The sequence below is a fragment of the Tribolium madens genome, unplaced genomic scaffold (assembly GCF_015345945.1).
Source record: "Tribolium madens isolate multiple individuals breed KSU strain unplaced genomic scaffold, Tmad_KSU_1.1 Scaffold_97;HRSCAF=244;Tcas5.2_LG3a, whole genome shotgun sequence".
NCBI classification, from domain to species: Eukaryota; Metazoa; Arthropoda; class Insecta; order Coleoptera; family Tenebrionidae; genus Tribolium; species Tribolium madens.
The window spans coordinates 13,800,076-13,813,852 of record NW_025401069.1 but is presented as its reverse complement, the minus strand read 5'-3'; the positions used below and the strand labels follow the sequence as shown (position 1 = coordinate 13,813,852).

Below are 13,777 nucleotides of genomic sequence, written 5' to 3'. Positions count from 1 at the left end.
CATGATGACCCCCACAGCCTCCAGCTTACCCTCCAACTCCTCCACTTTAGCCTTTTGCCCGAAAATCAGTCCAGTATGCAACGCCTTCGAGATGTACAACACCAACTCCTTCCGTATCCCATCTTCAAGTAGTTTTTTGGGATCGAGACAAATCACTCCAACTAATGTACTTTTCATCATTCTCATACCTTGACTAAACACCGAAATTGAATGTGTCAATTCAGCAAACTCGAAACGTTCATTTAATTGTGCAAAATCCTTCAATTTATCCTTATCAAGTCTCGTTGGTAATTCTTTCAAAATGCAAGTCTGTATCTCAATAACACGAGCCATTTTCTCAAACATCATTTTCGGGATTATTTGCAAGACTTTTCTTACATAAATCTCGAGTTCGCTGCTGTAATATTGCGAGACTGAGATGAGATCCTCACTGTGGGCTTGATTTATGCGCAAAAGGGGGACTTCAAGTGCCGAAGAGAGTTTGAGAAAAATCGCCCGGAGTTTGATCACCAAAGTTGGCTCTTTTTTAATCCCGAATTGCATGATTGGTGTGAAACAATCGATCAATTCCCATGCGTAGCTCAAATCACCGATTATTTGCAACGTAATCAAGACATCCTCTTTTATATTCATATTTCGGATCATTTGATGCAAGAATTTSCGAGTTTCGGAGAGGAATTGCACCACTTGCATGTTTGACTCGAGTTGGTGAAACTCTTGCACCTCCTCTAAAGCCTGAATCAATTGGACGATTTTTCGCGACGAGGCCACATCACCAGAACTCAAAGAATCGACTTGRTTGGAAATTTCTAAAAACCAATTTTGCAAATTTGAATTTTTCGGTATTCGAGTCAACGGTTTRGTCCCACTGAAAACCTCACTCAACRCAATTAAACTCTTGAAACTTTCAGTTTTCAGCTCTGACCATTGAGTGTCTTTTTCATGCAACAATTTCTTGTAAATTTCACGCGTGGTTAACTCTAATTGTGACGTATTGAGGAGCAATTTGAACAGTTGGACTGACTCTAACCGCGATTCGGTTATAACCAATTCTCTCAATTGTTTCAATTTCTTGGTTTTGTCACTCTTGCCCGGTTTGAGGATTGTGTGTAACATCAACCACCGAATTGTAAAGTTACAATCCCTCAAAAGGTTGATTATGTTGTTGACGTCTTTGAGGAGGTTATCACTGGTGATGTTGCCTTCTTTTAGTTTCAAATTGGTGGCTTTGAGGAGGGGCGAAATGCTACTACCGTACGAATTAGCGTAGGATTTGATATTGACAGTTTCAAGGGTGTTATTAAGGGCCATTTTAGCCGCCTTGAAACACTCCCAACTCTCACCTAAATTCACAATGAAACCCATGTAAATGGAAATGACCCAATTATCAGGGAAATATTTATCAACAATCTCYCGCATTATGGCCGTTTGAGAGTGCAAAATATTGGGTGAGAAAAAAAGACAAACGTAGAGCATTGAGGCTTGATGGGCGAGGGCGGTGCTCCGGTGCTTCGGAAGGGGGTACACCGACAATTGCCCGTAGATGTCGTCGGAGCGCAAATGACCAATCACAATGTCCACGAATTTGGGCTTGAGAGGGACACGTCTAAAAGTATTATTTTTTTTTTAAAGCGCCCCACTAAAACTGTCAAATTACCGGAAATAATCCTCAGGATAATTATTGGGTTTTTTGGGGGTGTTGAGCCCCGTGTCGCGCAATAAGCGACAAACATCGTCGATTTGGCTTTGAGTGTCGCTCCTTTGTGGGGTGTAGCGATAGTAAGACACTAGGAGTCTCTCACGAATGGGGCCCTCAATGTACGTGTCAATGATTAGTAGCATCAAACCGTAGAGAAATAAAGCTTCACACTGGAATTAAACAATTTTCAAGTGTTGTAATTAATAGTTTCCTGTAATACCGACCGAGAATCTACTACAGGAAACTGTACATTAGATGTGCAAAAATCGAAATTCGAAAAATCACTTACAAGGAGTTGTTTTCCCTCCATGTCGGCGAAAATCGTCTCGAGACTCTGATGGATGTACAACCCCTCCTCCAATTCGTCGAGAAAGTGGTTCAAATCGGTGATATAAGTGTGGATGCTCTCAAATGTGAGATAAAACCGATTAATCATCTCGATGTGATTGTCACGAAACTCTTCGTCCAAATCTTGCAATTGCTACACATTTATTTAGTTTCACTGACCACAAACGTCTTACCTCCGAAGTCTCAATTTTGTAATTTTGCGCTTCTTCGATCTTGAAATAACTAAAATCCATGATTATTTCGCCGTACTTTTGGATCTCTTCCTTTGTACCCAATCTACAAGGCTTTAAATTGTGAAAAAACACCAATTTTGGCGCTTTTACAAACCTGTAAGTTTGGGGGATGTAGTCCTTCAAACGGAGAAGTTCGGCAATGATGGCATTGCCGCGGGAAACCAGCTGGAGGATTGTCTGGCCACAGGTGTTGTTTTCGGCCAGAAAATCCGGCATTTTTCCAAAAAAATAAGCGGAACTTTCAACAACAAAACCTGTCACTTAACCTCACATTTAGTGACGTTTGACGTTTGTACAGTGTAGGGCAGAATAAATGTACTAGCAATAACACAATTTCACTTAACTTTCCCATTAAAAAATCAACTACACTTGAAATACCTTATTTGAACTCGATACAACACAATTATTATTAATTTGGAATTCTATGTTTTATTATATTAATTAATTGGAATGAAAATTTAGACGTCATTAAAGCGACGTGTAGTGTACAATCAGCTGACAGTTTGTTTTGAGGTTAGTTTAGACAAAAAGTGAAAACACGAGGGTTAAAACTCGAAAAAAAATAAAATTTATTAATTTTAATATCAGGTATTTATGTCATAATTTATTATTAGTTGAAATAGTATCAAGTGAGAATTATTCATAAACTAGTAAAAAAACACGTGTTACAAAAAAGTTAATTAATCGAAACAATTCAATTTCAGGCTGAAATTAACCGTAAAAAATTGATTGAGAACTGAAAATGGCTCTCAGGTTACCATTAGTTGTTATTTTGGGGGCTACTGGTTCGGGAAAAACTAAGTTGTCCCTCGAATTAGCCCGGAAATTCAAAGGAGAGATAATAAGTGCAGACTCAATGCAGGTATTTAAGTCACTAGTCATTTAATTATTTTAATTGCATGTTTTAACAAAAATTAACTAAAAAATAATTCTACGTGGTAGGCAACCAAGTTACATCACGTGTATAATGTGTTGCATAAGTATGTCAAAAATCACTTATTGTTTTAATTTAATTCATTTTAAATGCAGATTATTAATTAATTACCAATTAAGACTAATAAAAAAATAATTAATAATTTGGTTGTTGTTAGACAACCAAGTCACGTCATGTGTATAATGTGTTGCATAACATGTCAAGGTCGCTTATTTTTTCAAATTTCTGGAGTTTTTTTTTTAAGAATATTTCGTTTGTATTAAGCATGACGATTGTTAAATTGGCGTAAACTGTATGTAAACAAAGCCGATGGCCTTGCTCGGTCATTGTGTCACGTTCAAGGCCACCAAATTGTTTTAAAACTGAGTTAGAGTGATTATCCTGACACAAAATTAACACCTGTACCCAAGAAGTTCCGAACAAAGGTCAAACCAATAAATCATCGCTTAAATTATGACTTTATTGAATGTCTGAAAATGTTTACACAGTTCAAGTTCAACGTCTTGTTAATTAATCGAAAAAAAATCATGTAGGTGTACAAAGGTCTCGATATTATAACAGCGAAAGCTACGAAAGAAGAACAAAGTGTGGCCCTACACCATCTTATTGATATTCTGGAGCCCCATGAGAGTTTCACCGTAGTGGAGTACCGAAATAGCGCTTTGAAAATTGTATCCTTCGTATTTAGGAAATTTTAACACGCTTAGTTATTTCGTCACTTCCATTTCCACGTGGGCACGTGGACTCTATTACAATCAAGGCTGAAACTGAAATTAGTGACCTTGTAGATAAAATTACTATAAAATAAACTTGGGGTCCTACTTACGATTTCAGCTGTTGCGTCTATTTCCTGTGTTTTATTCATGAAGCATTTGAAAATTGATTAAATGAATCAGCCCATAAAACCAAGAATGCCCTGTTTTTGCCCCCCAAAAATTCCTTAAATTTTATTCAGATTGATAATTTAATAAAGCGAAATAAATTACCCATCATCGTTGGTGGAACTAATTATTATATAGAGTCCCTCTTGTGGAAAATTTTAATTGAAGAACCCGGAGACCATGTAAAAGCGCCCCCATCTCGATATCTCGACCATGAATTACCCAGCGAGGAATTGCACAAAAAACTGAAACTTCTCGACCCCGAAATGGCCCGGAGACTCCACCCCAACAACAAACGCAAGATTTTAAGGTCTTTGGAAGTTTTACACCAGAAGGGCAAACAACACAGCCGGATTCTAGACGAGCAACGGAGCGCCGAAGGGGCCTCGGCCACAGGGGGCCCTCTGAGATTCCCTAACGCCGTGATCCTCAAACTAGACTGCGAAAAAGTAAAAAAAAATACTAGTTATTAATGTGCATCGAAGTAGTCGTTGACCATTTTAAGGTGGCAACCATGCGAAAATTCAAACAACCCTAACCTCAATCTTCCCTAAAAATTATTTTTTCAAGTAGCAAAAAATAATTAAAATCAACAACGTAATTGACAATTAAAATGTGATTGAATTTTTAAATGACACTTCTTGTGTGAATCCACCTTTAAATTAAAGATGCATTTAGACTTCTACAACCTACTTGATACACAATTAATACGAAAAAAAAGTTTAATAATTGCCATTAAGCCAAATTTTTAATCATTTTAGGAAATACTCGACCAAAGATTGAACCAACGAGTCGATAAAATGATAGAAGACGGCCTCCTACACGAATTGGCCAACTTCCATAAACAATACAACGAAAGTCGCATAAAAAATTCCGAGTATAACTAGTGCACTTGAAAAATTTTTTTTTTACAAACAATTCGATAGAATTCCAGACTATACGAAAGGTGTTTTCCAATCTATTGGTTTCAAAGAGTTTCATTCATACCTCACATTGCCCGAAGACGAAAAAAACACCGAAAAAGGCCACCAAGAGTTGGCCAAATGTATAGAACAATTGAAACTAGTGACGAGAAGATACGCCAAAAAACAAAACAAATGGACAAGAAATCGGTTTCTCGGACGACGCGATAGAGAAGTAAATGACAGTTGTGTTGCTAAGTAACAGTTACTGTTGCCTAGCAACTAAATTAAAACAGGGTAGAGAGTGTTATAGTTGCTAAGTAACAGTAACCGTTACTTGGCAACTAAATTAATTAAGATGGAAGCAATGTTTAGTTGCGACTTGATTTAGGTGCCCCCTATGTACGGTTTAGACGTGAGCGACTTGAGTAAATGGGAGGAGAAAGTCACTCAGCCTGCGATCGAAATAATCCAGAGTTTTATAAATGGGAGTGAGTGTAACCACTTGCCACTTCCTATGGAACCTGTTGCGACCTCGGTGCCTAACTCCTTGGACAACACTCATTTTTGTGATGTTTGTGATCGAATTTTCGTTGGTGAGGTTCAGTGGAAGGAGCATTTGGGGTCAAATCGTCACAGGAAAAGGTTGTTGAAATTGAAATAAATGAGTTTTTTTTTTATAAAGCAATGTAATTCGTAACTTAAAGGAACTAGAATAGTGGTGGTTGGCACCACTGATAAAAACTATAAGACTAATTATTACAACCAATGATTACAAGTAGTTATTTATAAGTACAAATAACGAAATTAAAAGTAATGTGGTTATTACTTGTAAACATTTGCGTCACCACAAAAGGGTCATAAGTTAGAGAATTGCCCTGTGTCACACTGAAAGAAAAAAACTCGGTGTCTTGTGACACTTTTAAAATATATATTTGGTCAACAGCGAGGTTTACATCACAGGTACTTGGTAAAAACCGATTTTTTTTGTGTTTTCTTTTTTTTTGCTTCATTTTTTTGTGTTTAATTTTGTTTTATCAAAAGTATAAAATACTGTAGTAAAATCATGAACACAACAATTCTCTTGATCTTACGACTCAGGAAGACTAAAATGGACAATATGTAACAAACACATACACACAATGAGCCCACATGAAACTAAACAAACTTACGATCTACTATCACAAAACATGTAGCGCGTAAACCGAACCTAACCTCACTATTGAAGGCACTGAAGAAACAAATCTAGTGAGCTCATCATAAAACAAAAACAAAATATTGTCCTCAAAACTATACACAACTTGGGGATTTTTCCCAATCCTCGACATAACATAATATACATAAAAAAAACCGTTAAAAATAAAAAAGTATGTACAAGGAGCAATTTGTTGTGATTGTGCTCGAAAACAACTGAAATTCTTACATACAATAGAGCATTTTATCACAAACTGGAAAAAATAATTGCAAAATGAATGGTATTTCCTCCTAATCAATAACAAGCACAAATCCTACCCCTATGTGGGGGCACAAGCCCCCTCTTAATAAACAAAACAACGTTGATAATCACAGTTATTACCTATTCGAATAAGTTAGCGTTTGGCGGCGCAATCGCGTCGCAACTTGGCCAAATGAGCCCTATATCGGGCCTGTTGCTGTCTCAGAGCCTCCGTCCGGCGTGCGAGCGCCTCATGGGTGCTTTGCAGGTCCTGGCAGTACTGGGCAGCCCCCCGGAGTATCAACACTTTCGCCGCCCTCTGTTTTTTGCTAATATCCGGGATTAATTTCTTCAAATCGTTGAAGAGATTTCGCAAGTCGATGCGTCGCTGTCTTTCCATGTTGTTGTGCAAATGGCGCTTTTCTGACGGTTCCGGTTCGCTGTCGCTGCTGTAGTTCAATCGGCGTTTGTATTGGCGACTTTGCTTGACTCGTCGGGGGGCTTTCTTGGGGGGCTGCTGTCGCACCGGCATGATGGTTTTGAGGCCTTGGGGGAAGCGACTCTGCATCGTGCGCTGGATCTGGCGACGGTCTTTCGTCGAGGGGTTGGTGGGGAGGGCCCCAACGGGGGGCTTCTTCTCGAGGGATACCACGTCGATCTCTTCTTCTTCTGGAATAGAATTTGGCGATGAGTGAAATGGCTGCGTCATGGAGAGTTTATTGACTCGAGAGGCCGAAGGGGGCCCCCCGAGTGGGGTTACGTCATCGGACAACACGTGGAAGTGACAAGGCGTGGTGGCTTTGAGGCGGAAAAATATTTATTGTCTCGATTTGATAAGATTCCAATTTATTATGTATTAGATAATTATTGTTGCATCCGGTTAAATTTTTCGACGAAGTCTTATCAAAATTCAGTGGCTTGATAAAAACTCTCAAGTGCAATGATAAAATATCTTAGAAGTGATAAAAAATTAAGTGAGAATTTTTTTTTTGACATTTATTTCCTCTAAAATTCACTCTAAAGCAGGCTTTAACGTCAAAGTGACAAGATCTAAGGGTCGTTTTACATTTAATGACCTTGACTGTATTTTTTGATTCCGAGATAAAAAAAAATTGTTGTTTATTTATGAGGAAGCAAATGCATAAAACTAACAAAAGTCAAGAATTTACTGCCAATTTAATGCTGTCAAAATCTTGGCACAATGACATTATTTTTGACAGATGATTCAACTTAAAAATTCATCTTTTTTTGTAATAAAATCGGGTCCTTCTAAATAATTGTAATAAAAAATATATATTGGTAACACTGAGTTATTGATAAGTGTGCAATGATAAAAAAAATCAGAGATAATAAAAAAAAATTAAGTGTGAAACTCGTTTCAAATTCTTGGACGTGTGAAATCATCATCGAAAAAAAGGACATCAAAAATTTACTCTAAAGCAAGCTTTAACGTCAAATTTGACATTTTAAAACATCTAAAACGTCAAAATGACAGAAACATTAGTGACAAAATCTAAGGCCCGGTTTACATTGATTGATCTCGCTGTGATATTTTTTGACTGATTAATTCCGACATAAATAAATTTTTGTTGGAAAAAAAAATTAACTATTTCGAAGCAAATGCATAAATCTAACAAAAATCAAGTATGTCCTGAAAATTTAATGCTGTCAAAATCTTGTCACAATGACATTATTTTTGACAGATGATTAACTTAAAAATTAATCTTTTTGTAAAAAAAATCGGGTCATTCTAAATAATTGTAACAAAAAAATATATATTGGTAACACTGAATTATTGATAATAGATACCATCACAGTTAAAACGTGACATAAAACTCTTAAAAGTGTGCAATGATAAAAAAAATAAAAAATGTACTCTAAAGCAAGCTTTAACGTCAAATTTGACACTTTAAAACATCTAAAACGTCAAAATGAAGATCAGTGACAAAATCTAAGGCCCGGTTTACATTTAATGACCTCGCTGTCATATTTTTGACTGATTGATTCTGACATAAATAAAGCTTTGTTGTTTGGAAATAAAATACTTTTATTTTTTTAATTATTTTTATTAAAAAGCAAATGCAAAAATCAAGTAGGTATTGCAAATGTAATGTTGTCAAAATCTTGTCACAATGACATTATTTTTGACATGTGACTGACTTAATTATTTTTAATTTTTGAGAAAAAATGAAGTAATAATGAAGAGAGCTTTTTACATATAAAAATTGCAATTTTTAACATTAGAAAAAAAACTGAAATAGTTTTCTGTTATTTTCTCAAATGTTTTCAAATTTTAATTAAAAAATTCTGAAAGAGTGAAATTTCAAGATTGAGATGAAAAAATCAAAATTTTCAAAAAAAAATAATATAATTGGTAACACTGATTTATTGGTAACAGGTACTATCAGTAAAAGTGTGCAACGAAAAAAAAAAATTCTTAGAGATAATAAAAAAATTAAGTGAGAAACTCGTTTAACCAAGAAGGGAATTTTTGACATTTTCTGAAAATTAACTCTAAAGCAGACTTTAACGTCAAATTTGACATTTTCAAACCTTTAAAACGTCAAAATGACAGGAAGATCAGTGAACAAATTCTAAAGACCGTTTTACATCAAATTTAATGACCGTGATGTCACATTTTTTTAAATTTTTGAAAATTGTGATATTTGGGAAAAAAGTATGTAAAAATGCTGTCAAAATCTTGTCACAATGACATTATTTTTGACATGTGACTGACTTAATTATTTTTAATTTTTGAGAAAAAATTAAGTAATAATGAAGAGAGCTTTTTACATATAAAAATTGCAATTTTTAACATTAGAAAAAAAATGTTGGCCAACTAAAATAATTTACTGTTATTTTCTCAAATGTTTTCAGATTTTAATTAAAAAATTCTGAAACAGTCAAATTTCAAGATTGAGAAATGAAAAAATCAAAATTTTCAAAAAAAAATATATAATTGGTAACACTGATTTATTGGTAACAGGTACTATCAGTAACAGTGTGCAATGAAAAAAAAATCTTAGAGATAATAAAAAAATTAAGTGAGAAACTCGTTTCACAAAAAAGGGAATTTTTGACATTTTCTGAAAATTAACGTCAAATTTGACATTTTAAAACCTCCAAAACGTCAAAATGACAGGAACATCAGTGAACAAGTTCTAAAGGCCGTTTTAGATTAAATTTAATTTCACATTTTTTGATGAAATTGTGTTATTTGGGAAAAAATCTTTTTAAGTATGTAAAAATGCTGTCAAATTTTTGACAATTCAGAAACAAAAAATGCCTCACAAATAAAGTGAATAATAGTGCAGATTGTTTGCCAACTGAATCGAAAAAAATCCCCAATTGAGTTTATAACCGAATTTCGATGATATGTGGTATCGACAGGTTGTGTCAGACAGAAGAACCGCATTTTCGGTCGAAAATCCGTTAGGTACTCGCAATGGAATGTGAAAGGCAAGAGCAACGACGAATGAAGAAAGAAACAAGAAGCAAAGCAAGGCAGTTGGCGGATCCAGTTTCGGGGGGCAACAAACAGCAGAGCTCCCGATCTCACAAATTAAAACTTTTATCGGCGGTGAAATGAAATAGCTTTATTACCGGTTACAAAATTCGTCGCGTCGGGTAACTAACCGGTCATGGAGACACTCGGTATTGTGTTTGTTGTTCCGCGTTCCAAACACCCGCACTGCAGGTAAAACTGCAACAATGCCCCCTTGCCTGATTTCGAATACAATGCAAGGATCAGAAAGACTCTCTTCTCTATTCACTAAATAAATGCAACGCTTTTGCGAGAAAATTAAACTAGATTGAGAAAGGGGCCAGGTGGCTCCTTCTACGAAAAGCCCTTCGGGGGCCCAATTGCACAATTTCTGTTAAGACAAACCGAGATCTTGAAAGAAATATATAAAAAACAAACTTTTTCACTTCAAACTATTTATCTGGAGGTTATAAATTTTTCAAAATTTATAAAATTTTGTAATAAGACAGACACAAATTCAACTTTTAATTTCTTGAGAATAAATAATAATAAAAATAAAGAGCTTTTTATAACTAAAATTAGAAAAAACTATTTAGCCAACTAAAATCTTGTTAAAAGCAAATAGAACTATTTTTAGCCAATTTGACAGACTTTTTTGAAAAAAATTGACGAAACAATCAATTTTCAGCTCGAAAAACAATTTTTTTCATTTCCAAAAAATTACCAGATATTAGAATTTTTTTTCACCAGACTAACACGAGTATCACCAGATCTAGTGAAATTAAACTCTTGAAAAAAGCAAAACATTTCGGGTTAATTCTATGATTTTTCGACTTGTTCCCAACAAAATTTTAGTACAAAAAAGTGCTTAAAAGCATTTTCGGTCAAATTTTGTGGTTTCTCAGCTTATTTTGTCTTAATTTTGCTCAAAAATCGAGTGAAATAAACAAAATAAGATCAATATCAATCCTTTTTGTGATTCTTTGTGCGTGTTTGGATAAGATTTTGCAAAATAAATGAAGTAAAACAAGCTTTTACAAAATGATATCAATTTCGTTTTAATTTTGTAATTTTTTAATCTATTTCAATGCAATATTTCGAACTTTTTGTGTTTTTATCTCTCGAAAACATTAAACACTTTTTATAACTAAAAATTGCAATTTTAACATTAGAAAAGAAAACTGTTTAACCAACTAAAATATTTTTCTGTTATTTCCTCCTCAAATYTTTTCAGATTTTAATTATTTCATCAAAATATTGTGTGTAATGCTGTCAAAATCTTGTCACAATGACATTATTTTTGTCATATGACTACTTAAAAAGTATTTTGTAATAAAATCGGATCATTCTAATCGTGGTGACAAAAAAAAATAGTTGATAACACTGATTTATTGGTAAAAAATCAGTGTGCAATGAACAAAAATTCTTAGAGATAATAAAAAAAATAAGTGAGAAACTCTTTCAGATTCTTTATTCATCATAAAAAAGGTAAAATCTGCAAATGAAGTCTAAAGCAAGCTTTAACGTCAAATTTAACATTTTCAAACCTCCAAAACGTCAAAATGACAGGAACATCAGGGACAAAAACTAAGGCCCGTTTTACATTTAATGACCTTGCTGACTGATTGCGACATAAATAAAATTTTGTTGTTTGTAAAAAAAAAACATTTTTAACTATATTTATTATTTATTAATTCATAAACCTAACAAAAATCAAGTATGTATTGCAATTGGAATGCTGTCAAAATCTTGTCACAATGACAGTATTTTTGACATATGACTAACTAGAGTATTTTTAATTTTTGAGAAAAAATAAAGCATCTAATAATAAAAATAGAGTTTTTTTACATCTAAAAATTGCAATTTTTAACATTAGAAATGAAAAAATCAATATTTTCCAAAAAAAATGTAATGCTGTCATAATCTTGTCACAATGACATTATTTTTGACATATGACTGACTTAAAAAGTATGTGCAATAAAAAAAAATCCTTAAGAGATAATAAAAAAGTTAAGAGAAACTCGTTTCAATTCTACTTAAATCATCACCACAATTTTTTGACATTTTCTAAAAATTCACTCTAAAGCAGGCTTTAACGTCAAATTTGACATTTTAAAACCTCCAAAACGTCAAAATGACAGGAACATCAGTAACAAAATCTAAGGCCCGGTCTACATTTAATGACTGATTGATTCCGACATAAATAAAGCTTTGACTTTTAATTATATTTTTTATACAGAAGCAAATGCATAAATCTAACAAAAATCAAGTAGGTATTGCAAGTGTAATGACTTAATTATTTTTAAAATTTGCGATTTTTATTTTGAGAAAAATAAATAATAAAAACAGGAATTTTTAAATAAGTATTCTACTGTTATTTTCTTTTCAAATGTTTTCAGATTTTAATTAAGAAACTGAAACTCAGATTTCAAGATCGAGAAGTGAAAAAATCAAAAATTCACAAATAAATAAAAATAAAAAGTCATTAAGATTAATTGATGCCAAACCAACGAGAATTTGAGAAATCAGAAATTGAAAAACAGAAACTGAAATCGTGATACAGTAAAAAAATAAAAATAGAAAAATATTTTCAGATTTTAATTAAAAAACTTCAAAAATTATATTGGACATTTGGAAATTTGAAGACTGAAAGATTGTGAAAAATTAAAACATTGAAATAAGAACGCACCAATGACCTTGGCTGATTTCGAATATAAAATAGAAGGTAAATAAGGTCCGCCTTCATAATCCGAAGTCTTATCCTGGGTTTTTTGACCACTTTTTACCGAGATAAGAAAAAGATAAAAATAAAATATTTGACATAGTAACCAAATAAAAAATCAATGTCACTTTGTTATAGAAGAGGTTATCGGGAATAGAAAAAAGTTGTCTATTAATAATCGGATCGTCTAATTTTAGAAACTTGAAAGTAAATTATTATTCGAAAAAGCGAACGTTTTGGTGAAAATTTTTGRATGGTACGATTCCAGTGATTAGACGCTAATTTAACCTTCTAAGAGATCAGTAAACTCTTTCAAATTGCCGACTTATTAATGCTCAGACAACGTGTATAATTGACGTGCTCCATGTTGACTTAACAACTTACAAGTTTATTATAATTAAATGTAAGCGATGAAAAAAAACTGCGTACATACCGACACGCAAAATGTCAACTTCTCTTGAGAAAGTCCCATTACCTAAGTAAGAAATAATCACCGGTATTAAAACGATTGCGAAAGGGTTACATTTTTGCCCAATTTCGGAGAATTATGAGAACCAAATTGACACAATAAGAGCTTTTGTCATTTTCAAACAAACTTCCTGGTTGCAAAAAGTCAAAATTTTTCAAACCCGACCCTGATTTTTTCTCTTTACCTGCTAAATAAGGGGCCCTTCTCGGAAATTCTTATTATAATAAAAGAGGCGGCTGCAGCAGTGCATTTGCGGCCTTTTTCAAAGCAATTCTGCGAAATTTGAATAAACAACAAGCCATTTCCGGACCCCAAACACAAAATCAAAAAAATCAAATCGCCATGTTTATTACTCGTTGCCTAGCAATTGATAAAAAACCAATCAGATCGCTTCCTCGTTGCCTAGCAATAAAGAAATCAGTGTTGCCAGATCCCAAACATAAAATTCACCAGATACAAGTTGAAAAATTCGCCAAATTTTCACCAGATTGATTTTTCGACTTGTTTCCAACAAAARTTTAGTACAAAAAAGCATTTTCGGCCAAATTTTGTGSTTTCTCTCTATTTTGTCTTAATTTTGCTCAAAAATCAATCAATCCTTTTTGTGATTTTTTTGTGCGTGTTTGGATAAGAAGCAAAATAAATTAACTTCTGGTTCAATTTCAATTTA

The 13,777-nt window shown here is 33.6% G+C and overlaps 3 protein-coding genes and 1 long non-coding RNA gene across 8 annotated transcripts in view; 1 reads left to right on the top strand and 3 right to left on the bottom strand.

Moving 5' to 3' along the window:
- Positions 1-2,535, bottom strand: part of LOC123014966 (WASH complex subunit 5-like) — a 6,416-nt gene extending 3,881 nt beyond the window's left edge. The window contains exons 1-5 of the mRNA XM_044414320.1: positions 2,375-2,535; positions 2,221-2,323; positions 1,989-2,180; positions 1,658-1,869; positions 1-1,606 (exon numbers count right to left, since the gene is read on the bottom strand). The exon at positions 1-1,606 is cut by the window's left edge and continues 16 nt beyond it. Coding sequence (XP_044270255.1) covers positions 1-1,606; positions 1,658-1,869; positions 1,989-2,180; positions 2,221-2,323; positions 2,375-2,496 — 2,235 coding nt within the window. The 5' untranslated portion in view covers positions 2,497-2,535. The remainder of the gene's footprint in view (positions 1,607-1,657; positions 1,870-1,988; positions 2,181-2,220; positions 2,324-2,374) is intronic.
- A 53-nt stretch (positions 2,536-2,588) lies between these two features.
- On the top strand, positions 2,589-5,968 carry LOC123014959 (tRNA dimethylallyltransferase-like). 3 transcript variants are annotated; one of them, XM_044414309.1, is made up of 7 exons: positions 2,589-2,793; positions 2,985-3,142; positions 3,748-3,885; positions 4,170-4,544; positions 4,857-4,972; positions 5,022-5,232; positions 5,389-5,965. In XM_044414309.1, exons 2-7 carry the CDS (start codon positions 3,023-3,025, stop codon positions 5,659-5,661), a joined length of 1,233 nt encoding a protein of 410 aa, XP_044270244.1. In that variant the 5' UTR covers positions 2,589-2,793; positions 2,985-3,022; the 3' UTR covers positions 5,662-5,965. The 3 variants fall into 3 exon arrangements, with proteins under 3 accessions (XP_044270244.1, XP_044270243.1, XP_044270246.1); XM_044414308.1 differs by having other exon boundaries at positions 2,780-2,868; positions 5,389-5,964; XM_044414311.1 differs by lacking the exon at positions 3,748-3,885 and having other exon boundaries at positions 2,780-2,868; positions 5,389-5,968.
- LOC123014967 lies at positions 3,654-4,573 on the bottom strand. 2 transcript variants are annotated; one of them, XR_006413354.1, is made up of 3 exons: positions 4,201-4,573; positions 4,041-4,153; positions 3,654-3,981 (listed from the first exon to the last, which is right to left on the bottom strand). It is a non-coding gene; the product is annotated as an uncharacterized LOC123014967 (long non-coding RNA). The 2 variants fall into 2 exon arrangements; XR_006413355.1 differs by having other exon boundaries at positions 4,041-4,130; positions 4,201-4,570.
- LOC123014960 (transcriptional regulator Myc-like) overlaps positions 5,650-13,777 on the bottom strand; it is a 31,119-nt gene continuing 22,991 nt past the window's right edge. For both annotated transcript variants that reach the window (XM_044414312.1, XM_044414313.1), the window contains exon 3: positions 5,650-7,101. In XM_044414312.1, the coding sequence (XP_044270247.1) occupies positions 6,587-7,101 (515 nt within the window). In that variant the 3' untranslated portion in view covers positions 5,650-6,586. The remainder of the gene's footprint in view (positions 7,102-13,777) is intronic.